We start from the raw sequence: 17,959 nt of genomic DNA on the forward strand, positions 1-17,959 counted from the left end.
TGGGGCTAGAGGAGGTTACAGAGATAGGGAGGGTTGTAGGGGCTGGAGGAGGTTACAGAGATAGGGAGGGTTGTAGGGCTGGAGGAGGTTACAGAGATAGGGAGGGTTGTAGGGGCTGGAGGAGGTTACAGAGATAGGGAGGGTTGTAGGGGCTAGAGGAGGTTACAGAGATAGGGAGGGTTGTAGGGGCTGGAGGTGGTTAGAGAGATAGGGAGGGTTGTAGGGGCTGGAGGAGGTTTCATCAATGCCCTGTTGAAGGGACTGCAAAATATCACCAACGCAAGTGTTTGTTTTGTTCCCGGTGGGAAATCCAATCAGGACAAAGTCAATCTCCTTCCCGGTGCTTCAGCGAAACCATGGCCATCGGGTAAGGGATCGGAGAGTCCTGGACCTGGTGCTGCTCTGTCTCGAGGCAGAGTGTACAACTGCAGGGAGGACTGGGTGTCGCAGAATTGGAAAGGTCAAATAAGGAGTTTCAAATTGAATAAGTTGCATATTTTTGCTGCTTTTACTCCACACCGCCCCGGTCAAATAAACAGACGTCAGTGATACAAGAAGGGTAAAAGAAGCTTTTAACCTAGGTGCTTTCCGAGCTCCAGAAAATGCGAATCGCTCAGCAGGTTGGGCACCATCCCTGCGGGGGCTAAGGGGACAGAGAGAGACAGAGAAGTGAAGAAACAAAAGATTTGCCCAGAGGAGGTGTGGAAGGGACTGCACATGAACAGAGTGTCTCCTGAATACACAGGACATGTGCAGAGCAATTGCCAACATCATCAGTGCATCCAATCGTTTGCCAGATTGTCAGTATGAACTCGCGCACGGGCACATCAAAGTCAGCATGCACTGTCTCACTGCAGTTACTATCCCCACCTCGCCACTGCACTCCCCCCACTCCCCACCTCACTGTTACCCACCCACTCCCACCCCACAAACACATCAACATCAGCATGCAATGTCTCACTGCAGTTACTATCCCCACCTCGCCACTGCGCCCCCACTCCCCACCTCACTGCAACCCACCCACCCCCACCCCACAAACACATCAACATCAGCATGCAATGTCTCACTGCAGTTACTATCCCCACCTCGCCACTGCTCCCCACCTCACTGCTACCCACCCACCCTCACCCCACAGGCACATCGAAGTCAGCATGCAGTGTCTCACTGCAGTTACTATCCCCACCTCGCCACTGCACTCCCCCCACTCCCCACCTCACTGTTACCCACCCCACAAACACATCAACATCAGCATGCAATGTCTCACTACAGTTACTATCCCCACCTCGCCACTGCTCCCCACCTCACTGCTACCCACCCACCCTCACCCCACAGGCACATCGAAGTCAGCATGCAGTGTCTCACTGCAGTTACTATCCCCACCTCGCCACTGCACTCCCCCCACTCCCCACCTCACTGCTACCCACCCACCCCACAGGTACATCCAAGTCAGCATGCAGTGTCTCACTGCAGTTACTATCCCCACCTCGCCACTGCTCCCCCGCTTCCCACAAACACATCAACACGCAGTGTCTCACTGCTGTTACTACTACCACCTTGCCACTGCACCACCCCCCCCACCCCCATTCCCCACCTAGCCGCTGCCCCCCCTCACTCCCCAGCTCGCCAGTAACCCCCCCTCACTCATTCCCCGCCAGGCTGCTTTCTCCCCCGCGGCCAATCGTTCCCCGCTTCTTCCCCCACCCGCTCGCTCCCGGTGTCATTGCTTTGGACGCCCGCTCGCCACTCCCCCAACCCCTGGCCGATCACGCCCTGCTTCTTCCTCCGCCCACTCTCCTGGCCTCGCTCCTTTGGACGCTGCCCCCCACAGCCGCTCGGCCGATCGCCCCCTGCCAACGGAGAAGTGGCGGCAGTGGGGGTGGGGAATGAGATGCCGAGCGTGCAGGGAGCAGCCAAGAGCGGTGGGGGAAGTAGCGAGGCCGGGAGCGAGTGGTCGAGGCGGAGAGCAAGAAGATGGGCATGGGAGGGAGTGGCGAAGAGAGGTGGTGATGGCAGGAGGGAGCAGGGTACTGTTGGGGGTGGGATGGAGGCGGCGATCGCAGCCAATGAAGGGGTTTGTGTTCAATTGAGCAGCGCCATCTTTATTACTGGCAACTGCCTGAGGCATCACAGTGACCTTCCAGTCAGCGCCATCTTTATTACTGGCAACTGTCTGAGGCATCGCAGTGACCTTCCAGTCAGCGCCATCTTTATTACTGGCAACTGCCTGAGGCATCGCAGTGACCTTCCAGTCAGCGCCATCTTTATTACTGGCAGCTGTCTGAGAACTCACAGACAGAGACGTTTCAGTCAGCGCCATCTTTATTACTGGCAACTGCCTGAGGCATCGCAGTGACCTTCCAGTCAGCGCCATCTTTATTACTGGCAGCTGTCTGAGAACTCACAGACAGAGACGTTTCAGTCAGCGCCATCTTTATTACTGGCAGCTGTCTGAGAACTCACAGACAGAGACGTTTCAGTCAGCGCCATCTTTATTACTGGCAGCTGTCTGAGAACTCACAGACAGAGACGTTTCAGTCATCACGGCTACACTTGCAGATGTGCCAGTACTTCCCCACCCAGTGTTTGCACTGTCAGCAAAACCAGCCACAAGCTCCAAGAGAAAAAAAAAGAGGTAAACCGAAAGCTGCAAAGAAAAAGAACACAAAACGGTGGGGCAGCGAAATTCAACACAACGTCAAGTCCACCCTTTCACTTGCTTAAAAGCTGTTCCATTTCTAATATTTCCCAGTTCTGAAGAAGGGTCACTGACCTGAAACGTTAACTCTGTTTCTCTCTCTCTCCACAGATGCTGCCAGACCTGCTGGGTTATTCCAGCAGTTTCCGGTTTTATATCTGATTTTCAGAGCTCCCTCTGCATTACTTCGAGCAATTGGAAGCAATGTTTTGTGAAATAAAAACAAGAAATGCTGGAATCACTCAGCAGGTCTGGCAGCATCCGTGGAGAGAGAAGCAGAGTTAACGTTTCAGGTCAGTGACCCTTCTTCAGAACTGGCAGACATTAGAAATGTAAAAGGTTTTGAGCAAGTAGAGCAGGGGTGGGGCAAGAGATAACAAAAGAGATGGTGTTGATAGGACAAGGTCACTGAGAATAACCGACCAGAAGATCATGGAGCAAAGGCAAAGAGTATGTTAATGGTGTGGTGAAAGACAAAGCATTAGTACAGAGAGGGTGTGAACTGACTGCAAAATGAACAGCCCTGGCTCTGAGCACAAATATTTTTAAAAAAAACTAAAACAGTGGGAAGGCACAGTAGAAACAAGTTAAACAAACTAAAATAAAATAATATAAACAAACTAGAAATAAAAAGATGGGCCCAGTCATGCTCTGAAATGATTGAACTCAATGTTCAGTCCGGCAGGCTGTAGTGTGCTGAATCGGTAAATGAGATGCTGTTCCTCGAGCTTGCGTTATGTTCACTGGAACACTGCAGCAATCCCAGGACAGAGATGTGAGCATGAGAGCAGGGGGGGGGGGGGGGGGGTGTTCAAATGGCCAGCGACCGGAAGCTCAGGGTCCTGCTTGCGGACTGAGCGGAGATGTTCCGCAAAACGGTCACCCAGTCTGCGCTTGGTCTCCCCAATGTAGAGGAGACCACATTGTGAGCAGCGAATACAGTATACTACATTGAAAGAAGTACAAGTAAATCACTGCTTCACCTGAAAGGAGTGTTTGGGGCCTGGGATAGTGAGGAGAGAGGAGGTAAATGGGCAGGTATTACACCTCCTGCGATGTTTTGTGAAGCCTGTTTCACAACCTCCTTGTGTTTTCTCACGCTCCTGCGAAGCACCTTGCGATGTTTTATTACCATAAAGGCACTATGTAAATATTTAAGTTTTTGCTGTTCTTATTCGGGGGGGAGGGGGCAGACTGGAAGAGGCTGCGAGCGCCGAGCTTCGATCGCATCTTCGCACTCACCGGTGAAGAGGGGCAGGCGGACTTCTCATCATCTTCAGGAGGAGAGGAAAACCTGATGAACGAGAGGCCGTACGCCAAATTCTACATTGTTTTGTGGTGGGGAAAGGAAGACAAACATTAGTCAATAGCATAAACTTCACACTTGGATTTACAACCTTGATAACACTCCCTAAACGTTTATCGGAATGTCTCCTTTCACGTCAAGGAAATAAGGCCTTGCCTTCAGTCGTCTCGGCCCGAATTTCTGCAGTTGCCTCCCTAAACCTCTCCAGATTGGAGGGGAAGCACACACACCCAACAGAAACTCAACTTAAAACTCTGCCGCCCCCGTACCCCAACTCACACAGAGTCCCATTCACCCATCAACTTCTGTTACTCGCTGACCTACACTGGCTCCCGGTCCGGCAACATCTCCATTTTAAAATTCACATCCTCCTGTTCAAATCCCTCACTGGCTTCCTTGACCCCACCTCCCCCCCCCCCCCCCACCCTCTCCCTATCTCGGTAACCTCCTCCAGCCCCAACAACCCTCCCTATCTCTGTCACCTCCTCCAGCCCCAACAACCCTCCCTATCTCTGTAACCTCCTCCAGCCCCTACAAACCCTCCAGATCTCTGTAACCTCCTCCAGCCCCTACAAACCCTCCCTATCTGTGTAACCTCCTCCAGCCCCAACAACCCTCCAGATCTCTAACCTCCTCCAGCCCCAACAACCCTCCCTATCTCTGTAACCTCCTCCAGCCCCTACAACCCTCCCTATCTCTGTCACCTCCTCCAGCCCCTACAACCCTCCCTATCTCTGTAACCTCCTCCAGCCCCAACAACCCTCCCTATCTCGGTAACCTCCTCCAGCCCCTACAAACCCTCCCTATCTCGGTAACCTCCTCCAGCCCCAACAACCCTCCCTATCTCTGTAACCTCCTCCAGCCCCAACAACCCTCCCTATCTCTGTAACCTCCTCCAGCCCCAACAACCCTCCCTGTCTCTGTAACCTCCTCCAGCCCCTACAAACCCTCCAGATCTCTGTAACCTCCTCCAGCCCCTACAAACCCTCCAGATCTCTGTAACCTCCTCCAGCCCCTACAAACCCTCCAGATCTCTGTAACCTCCTCCAGCCCCTACAAACCCTCCCTATCTCTGTAACCTCCTCCAGCCCCTACAAACCCTCCCTATCTCTGTAACCTCCTCCAGCCCCTACAAACCCTCCCTATCTCTGTAACCTCCTCCAGCCCCTACAACCCTCCCTATCTCGGTAACCTCCTCCAGCCCCAACAACCCTCCCTATCTCGGTAACCTCCTCCAGACCCTATAACCCTCCCTATCTCTGTAACCTCCTCCAGCCCCAACAACCCTCCCTATCTCTGTAACCTCCTCCAGCCCCTACAACCCTCCCTATCTCTGTAACCTCCTCCAGCCCCAACAACCCTCCCTATCTCTGTAACCTCCTCCAGCCCCAACAACCCTCCCTATCTCTGTAACCTCCTCCAGCCCCAACAACCCTCCCTATCTCTGTAACCTCCTCCAGCCCCAACAACCCTCCCTATCTCTGTAACCTCCTCCAGCCCCTACAACCCTCCCTATCTCTGTAACCTCCTCCAGCCCCTACAACCCTCCCTATCTCTGTAACCTCCTCCAGCCCCTACAAACCCTCCCTATCTCTGTCACCTCCTCCAGCCCCAACAACCCTCCCTATCTCTGTAACCTCCTCCAGCCCCTACAAACCCTCCAGATCTCTGTAACCTCCTCCAGCCCCTACAAACCCTCCCTATCTGTGTAACCTCCTCCAGCCCCTACAAACCCTCCAGATCTCTGTAACCTCCTCCAGCCCCTACAAACCCTCCAGATCTCTGTAACCTCCTCCAGCCCCTACAAACCCTCCAGATCTCTGTAACCTCCTCCAGCCCCTACAAACCCTCCCTATCTCTGTAACCTCCTCCAGCCCCTACAACCTTCCAAGATCTCTGCGCTCCCTCCAATTCCGGCCTCTCACCCATCCCCCGATTCCCATCGCTCCACCATTGGCGGCCGTGCCTTCAGCTGCCTGGGGCCCTAAGCTCTGGAACTCCCTCCCTAAACCTCTCCGCCTCTCTCTCTCTCTCTCTCTCTCTCTCTCTCGTCCACCACCGATGGTGGAGTCGTGGAAATTGAGCAAGAGGTTGTTGGTTTACTGCTTTTCGTGCGATCTTCAGTGAGACCCACAGCCTCTGCTGCACAATAACATTCGCCCTTCACGATTAACAAGTGAACTAGGACGGATCATCACCGACAGACTCACACCCGATAACGTTACACATTAACCACAGGGAATGCACTTGTTGTCAATACCCACCATGACGATCATCGATTGCAAAGTATCGGGGGAGGGGCCTGTTAATAAACCTGCAGCACAGACGATACATCACGCTGTCAAAGCAACAAAACGCACCTGCCTTCGAATGAGGCACCCGAGCCTTTGTCTAACCTACAACATTGTCTCCTGGGATGAGAGGGCTGTCTTGTGAAGAGAGATGGAGTGGAAGGGGTCTGCATCCTCTGGAGTTTAGACAGAGAGATTTGATAAAGTGTCACCTAACAGGCTTTCTCAGCAAAAGTCAGAGTCCATGGAATAAATAGGACAATAGCAACATGTGCAGGAAGTCAGCTGAGCGACAGGAAACACAGAGTCGTGGTGAATGGCTGTTTTTCCCTGACCAGAGGAAGGTTTACTCTCAGGTTCCACAGGGATCACTGTTAGGACCATTGCTTCTCTTAAAAAAAAAACCTCAATAATAAAAGGGTACAATTCTAAAGGGGGTTGCAGGAGCAGAGGGACCTGGGTGTATTTGTAATAAGTCATTGAAGGTGGCAGGACAGATTGAGAGAGCGGTTAATAAAGCATACAGTATCCTGGGCTTTATTAATAGGGGCAGACAGTACAAGAGCAAGGAAGTTATGGTGAATCTTTACAGAACACCAGTCCCACCTTAACTGGAGTACTGTATCCAATTCTGAGCACCACACTTTAGGAAGGATGTGAAGGCATTGGAGAGAGAGTACAGAAAAGATTCACGAGAACGGGTCCAGGGATGAGAAACTTCAGTGACATGGATAGATCGGAGAAGTTGGGGCTGTTCTTGCTTCAACTGTACAGAACCTTGGTTAGATCGCACCTGGAGTACTGTGTGCATGACTTACCTTAGGAAGGATATTATTGCCGTAGAGGGAGTGCAACAAAGGTTCACCAGACTTGTTCCCGGGATGGCGGGACTGTCCTATGAAGAGAGATTGGGGAAACTGGGCCTGTATTCTCTAGAGTTTCGAAGAATGAGAGATGATCTCATTGAAACCTACAAAATACTGAAAGGGATAGACAGGGTAGATGCAGCCAGGATGTTCCCCCTGGTTGGGGAGTCTAGAACCAGGGGACACAATTTCAAAATAAGGGGGAAGCCACTTAGAACAGAGATGAGGAGAAATTTCTTTACTCCGAGGGTTGTGAATCTTTGGAATTCTCTACCCCAGAGAGCTGTGGATGATCAGTCATTGAGTATATTCAAGACTGAGATCGAGAGATTTTTGGACACTGAGGGAATCGATGGATAGGGCGGGAAAGTGGAGTTGAGATAGATGATCAGCCATGATCTTACTGAATGGGGTAGCAGGCTCGAGGAGCCGAATGGCCTCCTCCTGCTCCTATTTCTTACGTTCCTGTGTCTTAGACCCCTCTATCACCATCCTGGGGGTTACCTTTGACCAGAAACTGAACTGGGTCAACCACAAATACCGTGGCTACAAGAGCAGGTCAGAGACTGGGAATCCTGAGGCGAGTAACTCACCTCCTGACTCCCCAAAGCCTGTCCACCATCCACAAGGCACAAGTCAGGAGTGTGATGGAATACTCTCCACTTGCCTGGATGGGTGCAGCTCCAACAACACTCAAGAAGCTCGACACCATCCAGGACAAAGCAGCCCACTTGATTGGCACCCATCCACAAACATTCACTCCCTCCACCACCGACGCACAGTGGCAGCAGTGTGTACCGTCTAAAAGATGCACTGCAGCAACTCACCAAGGCTCCTTAGACAGCACCTTCCAAACCCACGACCTCTACCAACTAGAAGGACAAGGGCAGCAGATGCATGGGAACACCACCACCTGCAAGTTCCCCTCCAAGTCACACACCATCCTGACTTGGAACTATATCGCCGTTCCTTCACTGTTGCTGGGTCAAAATCCTGGAACTCCCTTCCTAACAGCACTGTGGGTGTACCTACCCCACATGGACTGCAGCGGTTCAAGAAGGCAGCTCACCACCACCTTCTCAAGGGCAATTAGGGATGGGCAATAAATGCTGGCCTGGCCAGCGACGCCCACATCCCACGAATAAATAAAAAATAAAATCAGATTAATGTCTAGTGATCCTCAAGCACCTGTCCTTACTTGGATGTAAGGTAACAGAGGCACACCACAAGGTGCAAGTGTGTTTGAACAGCAATCAACTTTTTAAACTGATCTCCCCTGGTTTTGGGTGGTAAAGGTGGCTAGGCAACAGACTTACCAGTATGACTAAAAATAAAACTGATGGCTTCGTTGGAAGGTGCACCACTCAGCATCGCACTGAGCCACAGAGGCTGGAAAGATCCCAGGTTCAGTTTGCACGCTGCACAGCGGACGCCAATCAGTCAGAGTCCAGGCCTGGTTTGCGGCTCAGCTCTACGTTGCCTCAGCACATCGCTGGGCTAGAGAGAGCGAGCAGGGGAGTCGGACTGACTGGATTGCTTTACAGAGAGCTGGCATGCAGTGGATGGGCCAAATGGCCTCTGTCTGTGTCGGAAATGACTACGTAATTGAATGGGGGCGGGGGGTGGTGGGGGGGACAGGCTTGACAAACAGGCAAGGAGGACAGATCCAAAACGCAGAGACAGCGCTCACCTTGTTGTAGGGTTGGGTGCAAATAACTTTCACCCGGTCCCATTTTTTATTCAGCGTCGCTTTAGCCAGCTTGTCGGGTCCGAACATGCGGACTCTGTTCAGGGAGATACCAGCCCGACTCTCTGTCGGGGACATGAAGAAAGACGAGACGAGCAGGACCTGGAAGAGAGGGGAAAAAACAAGGGTTCAATTCACGACCGGACCCCAGTAGACGAAGGGATTCCGATCAAGTTATTACAATGGTCACTTCAGGTCAAGAGGTACAGCTGGTTTATAACAAAGACTTGCATTTCTGTAACACATTTAACATTGTAACAGTATCAAAAGCAGCTTCGCAGGAACGTAATTCAAACAGGAATCCGACCCCGAGTCACAGAATGAGATATAAGCACAAGAGGGTAAAAGCTCGGTCAAAGAGGTCGGTTTTTAAGGAGCGTCTTAATGGAGGAGAGAGAGAGAGAGAGAGAGGCGGAGAGGTTTAGGGAGGGAATTCCAGAGCTTAGGGCCCCAGGCAGCTGAAGGCACGGCCGCCAATGGTGAGCGATGGGAATCGGGGGATGGGCGAGAGGGTGGAATTGGAGGAGCGCAGAGATCTCGGAGGGTTGTCGGGGCTGGAGGAGGTTACAGAGATAGGGAGGGTTGTCGGGGCTGGAGGAGGTTACAGAGATAGGGAGGGTTGTCGGGGGCTGGAGGAGGTTACAGAGATAGGGAGGGTTGTCGGGGCTGGAGGAGGTTTACAGAGATAGGGAGGGTTTGTCGGGGCTGGAGGAGGTTACAGAGATAGGGAGGGTTGTCGGGGCTGGAGGAGGTTACAGAGATAGGGAGGGTTGTCGGGGCTGGAGGAGGTTACAGAGATAGGGAGGGTTGTCGGGGCTGGAGGAGGTTACAGAGATAGGGGAGGGTTGTCGGGGCTGGAGGAGGTTACAGAGATAGGGAGGGGTTGTCGGGGCTGGAGGAGGTTAGAGAGAGAGGGAGGGTTGCAGGGGCTGGAGGAGGTTAGAGAGAGAGGGAGGGTTGCAGGGGCTGGAGGAGGTTACAGAGATAGGGAGGGTCGTAGGGACTGGAGGAGGTTACAGAGATAGGGAGGGTTGTAGAGGCTGGAGGAGGTTACAGAGATAGGGAGGGTTGTAGGGGCTGGAGGAGGTTACAGAAATAGGGAGGGTTGTAGAGGCTGGAGGAGGTTACAGAAATAGGGAGGGTTTGTAGAGGCTGGAGGAGATTACAGAGATAGGGAAGGAGTAAGGAGGGACTTGAAAACAAAAATTAGAATTCTTAAATGCTCATTTAAAATTTGATGGGTCTTTCACAACCTCAGGACATCCCCGTTGCAATGTCGAAAAACACAGCCAATTAACTGGCGTACTGACCCTCCGACAGTGCGGCACTCCCTCAGTACTGACCCTCCGACAGTGCGGCACTCCCTCAGTACTGACCCTCCGACAGTGCGGCACTCCCTCAGTACTGACCCTCCGACAGTGCGGCACTCCCTCAGTACTGACCCTCCGACAGTGCGGCACTCCCTCAGTACTGACCCTCCGACAGTGCGGCACTCCCTCAGTACTGACCCTCCGACAGTGCGGCACGCCCTCAGCACTGACCCTCCGACAGTGCGGCACGCCCTCAGCACTGACCCCTCCGACAGTGCGGCACTCCCTCAGCACTGACCCTCCGACAGTGCGGCACTCCCTCAGCACTGACCCTCCGACAGTGCGGCACTCCCTCAGCACTGACCCTCCGACAGTGCGGCACTCCCTCAGCACTGACCCTTCCGACAGTGCGGCACTCCCTCAGCACTGACCCTCCGACAGTGCGGCACTCCCTCAGCACTGACCCTCCGACAGTGCGGCACTCCTCAGCACTGACCCTCCGACAGTGCGGCACTCCCTCAGCACTGACCCTCCGACAGTGCGGCACTCCCTCAGTACTGACCCTCCGACAGTGCGGCACTCCCTCAGTACTGACCCTCCGACAGTGCGGCACTCCCTCAGTACTGACCCTCCGACAGTGCGGCACTCCCTCAGTACTGACCCTCCGACAGTGCGGCACTCCCTCAGTACTGACCCTCCGACAGTGCGGCACTCCCTCAGTACTGACCCTCCGACAGTGCGGCACTCCCTCACAGGGAGTGTCCGCCTGGATTTTGAGCTCTCATTTCTCAAGTCAGCACTCCAGTACCTCGAGTCATGACTATCATTATAAACTGGGACACATACGCCGGGACACAAAAAGGCCCAAAAGAAGACAGGAAAAACTAGTTCAGCCCTGAGCGAACACCTCATCACATCTCTCAATCCTCTCAAACTGGCTCAAAGTGAGATTCTGGAAAAACAGAGACAACGCCCTGATCGGACTGTGGCTTTCACTGACGATACAGTCTGATAACCATGGCAACGGGAGAAACTCAATTCTCACTCCACATACACCCTTTATTAATCACTGGCTCGGCTTCAGTTCGAGCCAGCTCTGGGAGCCCCACTTTGGAAAGGACAGGACAGTTTTGGAGCAGGTTCAGGGAGGTTTTATCCAAACATTTCCAGGGATTACACTTTCCTGGAAAGACTGGAGAAGCTGGGAACGTTCTCCTTAGAGAAGAGAAGGCGAAGGGGGAGATTTAATCCAGTATTTCAGTATTTCTCCAATTCCCCCTTTTGAAAGTTACTATTGAATCTGCTTCCACCGCCCTTTCAGGCAGCGCGTTCCAGATCACAACAACTCACTGCGTCAAAAAAATTCTCCTCCTCTCCCCCCCTCTGGTTCTTTTACCGATTATCCTCAATCTGTGTCCCTCTGGTTACCGACCCTCCTGCCACTGGGAACAGTTTCTCCTCATTTACTCCATCAAAACCCCCTCATGATTTTGAACGCCTCGATTAAATCTCCCCCTTAACCTTCTCTGCTCTGAGGAGAACAATCCACTGATCTTGAGTACGTCAACCGTTCAGGGTCGTTCTCAGCACGGTTTTGTGAAGGGGAGGTCGTGTCTTACTAATTTGATTGAGTTTTTTGAGGAATTGACGAAGATGATTGATGAAGGAAGGGCAGTGGATGTTATCTATATGGACTTTAGTAAAGCCTTTGACAAGGTCCCTCATGGCAGACTGGTACAAAAGGTGAAGTCACACGGGATCAGAGGTGAGCTGGCAAGATGGATACAGAACTGGCTCGGTCATAGAAGACAGAGGGTAGCAGTGGATGGGTGTTTTTCTGAATGGAGGGATGTGACTAGTGGTGATCCGCAGGGATCAGTGCTGGGACCTTTGCTCTTTGTAGTATATATAAATGATTTGGAGTAAAATGTAGCTGGTCTGATTAGTAAGTTTGCGGACGACACAAAGGTTGGTGGAGTTGCCGATAACGATGAGGATTGTCAGAGGATACAGCAGGATATAGATCAGTTGGAGACTTGGGCGGAGAAATGGCAGATGGAGTTTAATCCGGACAAATGTGAGGTAATGCATTTTGGAAGGTCTAATGCAGGTGGGAAGTATACAGTAAATGGCAGAACCCTTAGGAGTACTGGCAGGCTGAGAGATCTGGGCGTACAGGTCCACAGGTCACTGAAAGTGGCAACGCAGGTGGATAAGGTAGTCAAGAAGGCATACGGCATGCTTGCCTTCATCGGTCGGGGCATAGAGTATAAAAATTGGCAAGTCATGCTGCAGCTGTACAGAACTTTAGTTGGGCCACACTTAGAATATTGCGTGCAATTCTGGTCACCACACTACCAGAAGGGCGTGGAGGCTTTGGAGAGGGTACGGAGGAGGTTTACCAGGATGTTGCCTGGTCTGGAGGGCATTAGCTATGAGGAGAGGTTGGATAAACTCGGATTGTTTTCACTGGAACGACGGAGGTGGAGGGGCGACATGATAGAGGTTTACAAAGTTATGAGCGGCATGGACAGAGTGGATAGTCAGAAGCTTTTTCCCAGGGTGGAAGAGTCAGTTACTAGGGGACATAGGTTTAAGGTGCGAGGGGCAAAGTTTAGAGGGGATGTGCGAGGCAAGTTTTTTTACACAGAGGGTGGTGAGTGCCTGGAACTTGCTGCCGGGGGAGGTGGTGGAAGCAGATACGATAGCGACGTTTAAGAGACATCTTGACAAATATATGAATAGGAAGGGAACAGAGGGATACGGGCCCCGGAAATGCAGAAGGTGTTAGTTTCGGCAGGCATCAAGATCGGCGCAGTCTTGGAGGGCCGAATGGCCTGTTCCTGTGCTGTACTTTGTTCACTCACCTGCCACGACCACAAACCGAGTAACTGGACTGAAAATAGCAAAGCGAAGCTTACCTCAAAATCCTGCTCGCAGGCAGATGTGGAGTTTCCAACGAGAACCTCCACGAATGCCGATCCCTCATTTCCAATATCGATACTGTGGATCTGCTCCGCCTTCTGAAACTGCAGGGAGAGAGAGTGTTCAAGGTTCAAGGTGAGGGACAAGACAACAGAGCACGGGCGCGCAGGGGAGAGAAATGCACGTGGGGGGCGGACAGAGAAAGAGAGAGAGACAGAGAAAGGGTGCGTGACACACAGCTGAGAGACTTGCAGCCTCAGCTCCAGTCCAGGCAGGAGGGTTTGTGCTGAGAACAGGGGAAGGTGTCGTGTGAATATGGAAGAGGGGGACGCTATGTTTCAGTTGTATAAAGTTCCCAGGTGCACTGAACATCCCCTTCCCTCCCTCACACGACTATGACACGGGGCCAACGTTCTGGGTCTGTGTTCAAATCAAAAATCAGAAACGCAACCAGAAAAATTCAGCGGCTGAAGCCACAGGGAATTCCCTTGGTCCACAAGTCCGCAGGTTTACCTGCAGGATGACAGACGCCTGTTTTTCTCCGAACTCAGCACACTTCCACTTCCTGTAGGTGTCCGGCTTCAACAGGTTAACAGCCTTGTGTGTCTGGACCGAAGCAAAAACAAGCAAGTCAGACGCCACATCCCCCATGGCTGGTTAATTCCCTCCAGACCCGACCATTCCAACACTCGACTGACCGGTCCCCGCCCACCATCTTCCCCCTCCCTATCTCTGCAACCTCCTCCAGCCCCTACAACCCTCTCCATCTCTGTAACCTCCTCCAGTCCCTACAACCCTCTCCATCTCTGTAACCTCCTCCAGTCCCTACAACCCTCTCCATCTCTGTAACCTCCTCCAGTCCCGACAACTCTCCCTATCTCCGTAACCTCCTCCAGCCCCTACGACCCTCTCCATCTCTGTAACCTCCTCCAGTCCCGACAACCCTCCCTATCTCCGTAACCTCCTCCAGCCCCTACAACCCTATCTCCGTAACCTCCTCCAGCCGCTACAACCCTCCCTATCTCCGTAACATCCTCCAGCCCCTACAACCCTCCCTATCTCCGTAACCTCCTCCAGCCCCTACAACCCTCCCTATCTCTGTAACCTCCTCCAGCCCCTACAACCCTCCCTATCTCTGTAACCTCCTCCAGCCCCTACAACCCTCTCTATCTCTGTAACCTCCTCCAGCCCCTACAACCCTCTCCATCTCTGTAACCTCCTCCAGCCCCTACAACCCTCTCCATCTCTGTAACCTCCTCCAGCCCCGACAACACTCCCTATCTCTGTAACCTCCTCCAGCCCCCACAACCCTCCCTATCTCTGTAACCTCCTCCAGCCCCTGCAACCCTCCCTATCTCCGTAACCTCCTCCAGCCCCTACAACCTTCCCTATCTCTAACCGCCTCCAGCCCCAACAACCCTCCCTATCTCCGTAACCTCCTCCAACCCCTACAACTCTCCCCATCTCCGTAACCTCCTCCAGCCCCTACAACTCTCCCTATCTCTGTCACCTCCTCCAGCCCCTACAACCCTCCCTATCTCTGTAACCTCCTCCAGCCCCTACAACCCTCCCTATCTCTGTAACCTCCTCCAGCCCCTACAACCCTCCCTATCTCTGTAACCTCCTCCAGCCCCTACAACCCTCCCTATCTCTGTAACCTCCTCCAGCCCCTACAACCCTCCCTATCTCTGTAACCTCCTCCAGCCCCTACAACTCTCCCTATCTCTGTAACCTCCTCCAGCCCCTACAACCCTCCCTATCTCTGTAACCTCCTCCAGCCCCTACAACCCTCCCTATCTCTGTAACCTCCTCCAGCCCCTACAACCCTCCCTATCTCTGTAACCTCCTCCAGCCCCTACAATCCTCCCTATCTCTGTAACCTCCTCCAGCCCCTACAACCCTCCCTATCTCTGTAACCTCCTCCAGCCCCTACAACCCTCCCTATCTCTGTAACCTCCTCCAGCCCCTACAACCCTCCCTATCTCTGTAACCTCCTCCAGCCCCTACAACCCTCCCTATCTCTGTAACCTCCTCCAGCCCCTACAACTCTCCCTATCTCTGTAACCTCCTCCAGCCCCTACAACTCTCCCTATCTCTGTAACCTCCTCCAGCCCCTACAACCCTCCCTATCTCTGTAACCTCCTCCAGCCCCGACAAGTCCAGCTATCATTGGGGAACATCAGCCAGACGTAACAGTTCTGCACGGGTGGGAAATTTGCTGATGATACAAAAATTGGCCGTGTAGTTGATAGTGAGGAGGAGGACCGTGGACTCCAGAAATATATCAATGGTTTGGTTGAGTGGGCGGAAAAGTGGCAAATGGGATTCAATCCAGAGAAGTGTGAGGTGATGCATTTGGAGAGGGCAAATAAAGCGAGGGAATACACAATAAACGGGAGGATATTGAGGGGGTCAGAAGAAGTGAGAGACCTTGGGAGTGCATGTCCACAGGTCCCTGAAGGTGGCAGGACAGGTAGATAGAGTGGTGACAAAGGCATATGGAATGATTTCCTTTATTGACCGAGGTATAGAATACAAAAGCAGCGATGTAATGCTGGAACTGTATAAAACACTGGTTAGGCCACAGTTGCAGTATTGTGTACAGTTCTGGTCACCACATTACAGGAAGGACATAATTGCTCTGGAGAGAGTACAGAGGAGAGTTACAAGAATCTTGTCAGGGCTCGAAAGTTGCAGCTAGGAGGAAAGATTGGATAGGCTGGGGTTGTTTTCCCTGAGGAGGCCGAGGGTGACTTAATTGAGGTGTACAAAATTATGAGGGGCCGGGATAGAGTAGACAGGAAGGACCTGTTTCCCCTCGCGGAGAGGCCAATTACCAGGGGGCACAGATTTAAAGTGATCGGTAGAAGGATTAGAGGGGACTTGGGGAAAATCTTTTTCACCCAGAGGGTGGTGGGTGCCTGGAATTCACTGCCCGGATCGGTGGTGGAGGCAGAAACCCTCAACTCTTTAAAAAAAGGTACCTGGACATGCACCTGAAGTGTTGTAACCGGCAAGGCAATGGAGCAGGTGCTGGAAGGTGGGATTAGATTGGGCGGCTAGCTTATTTGGTCAGCGCAGACACGATGGGCAGAATGGCCTCCGAGTGCGCTGTATTATGTTCCATGTTGGAATATATTAACGGACGGGTCAGTTATCAGACATTTAAAGATTCAGCAGACTCATACGGAAACTTAAAGGGTTAAATTACAAGGAGAGCTGGCGAAAAGTGGCTTTTATTCCTTGAGATTAAACAATTCAAGGTGACAAAAATGATCGGAGAGAGTAGACACAGCAAAACTGTAACTAATAAAATCAACGACAGGGTGGTAAATGGCCGGTCACGTCGGCAGAATTCACCCCCTGCGCTTCTTCCAAATAGTGGCTGTGGGATCTTTTACACCCACCTGAGGGGTGGGGAGACGGAGGCCTCGGTTTAATGTCTCATCTCAAAGACGGTACCTCCGACAGTGCGGCACTCCCTCAGCACTGCCCCTCCGGCGGCGCGGCGCTCCCTCAGCACTGCCCCTCCGGCGGCGCGGCGCTCCCTCAGCACTACAACTTACACGGCAATCACAGAACAATAGAGCAACCAAAGAGGCCATTGGGCCCATCATGTCACTGCCGGCTCGTTGAAGGAAACAATCCAAAGAGCCCCGCTTCTACCACCCAACCCCACTCATTCCCCACATCATTCCCACCTTATAAACTTAATGATAAGAAATACATCATGGAGTTAAGAAATAAACAGATGAACAACATGTGGCACCTTAAAGGCACAGGCCAGCATTGACCCCCAGAGTACCACTCAACAGAAAAACTTAGATGCATGGGTCTACTTAAGCCATAAATATTTGCAGGATGCATGAAAAAAAAAATATTGCAATGCCCAAAATAGAAAAAAAAATATTGCAATGCCCAAAATAGAAAAAAAAACAAGCCTCCAACATTGGAACAAGTCTTGAGTTTGCACTGCAATGGGAAAGATGCTCACCATGTCTTCACTGCTGCAGGAAACAACATGTTGGACTTTGATCTCAGGCATTTTGGAAGAATAATGGGCAGAAAAAGTGAATTATAGATTATTTTGGGGAGGGGGAAGGAGGTTAAGAAGCATACCCCCCCCCAAAAAAAAAAATCCTCACAATTGCAACACAAACACCCCAGAGGTGACAGAATGCAACATTTTAAGGGGGATTCTCCTCAGGAAATGGGGCAAAACCCCCCAAAATATTCAATTAGAAGTTGTTTGAAGTTGTCATCTCTCGACGGCGCCTCTCCTCTCGCTCCCGCGCGCGGGGCGCATTTCTCCACTTCCGGGTCAACATTGTGTTTTTTTTTAATTTAAAGAACTTTTTTTAAAAAAAACAAATAATTATCGGTTTACGTCGATTAAGATGAGATTTTATTAACTGCCGGAGAAAAAATCTGTCTCCGCCGGTGCTTGGTTTCGAGAAATTAGCTGACTTAGATGTGCCAGGATGTCAAAGGTCACAGTGAAGGAGGGTCTGGGCGCCGCCATGTTTGATACTGGCAATGTCTCCCTTCTGGTCAATGGAGATGGGTTGGATGGAGAATGCAAGGGTTGCCCTCCCCACTATTGCAATACTGGGTATCACACCAAAGGGAGGATGTTGGGGACCTGGAGCCGGCGGCAATAGTTTGGGTTCACTCCGCCAACAAAAAAAAATACCCGAAAGAACTTGCATTTGTATAGCACCTGTCGCTCAGCGAAGCCGTCCCAAGGCTCCTTATGAAGCAAGGTGTGGCACCGAGCCACCTAAGGAGATATCAGGGGCAGGCGACCGAAAGCTCGGTC

General features: G+C 52.1%; 1 protein-coding gene across 1 annotated transcript in view; it reads right to left on the bottom strand.

Annotated features, from left to right (window-relative positions):
* xrcc1 (X-ray repair complementing defective repair in Chinese hamster cells 1) overlaps positions 1–17,461 on the bottom strand; it is a 45,876-nt gene extending 28,415 nt beyond the window's left edge. The window contains exons 1-6 of the mRNA XM_068018736.1: positions 17,135–17,461; positions 13,654–13,746; positions 13,137–13,244; positions 8,849–9,007; positions 3,828–4,018; positions 578–643 (exon numbers count right to left, since the gene is read on the bottom strand). Of these exons, the coding sequence (XP_067874837.1) occupies positions 578–643; positions 3,828–4,018; positions 8,849–9,007; positions 13,137–13,244; positions 13,654–13,746; positions 17,135–17,185 (668 nt within the window). The 5' untranslated portion in view covers positions 17,186–17,461. The remainder of the gene's footprint in view (positions 1–577; positions 644–3,827; positions 4,019–8,848; positions 9,008–13,136; positions 13,245–13,653; positions 13,747–17,134) is intronic.
* Positions 17,462–17,959: the final 498 nt, after the last annotated feature.

This window comes from Heterodontus francisci, chromosome 39 (genome assembly GCF_036365525.1).
Source record: "Heterodontus francisci isolate sHetFra1 chromosome 39, sHetFra1.hap1, whole genome shotgun sequence".
Taxonomy (NCBI): Eukaryota; Metazoa; Chordata; class Chondrichthyes; order Heterodontiformes; family Heterodontidae; genus Heterodontus; species Heterodontus francisci.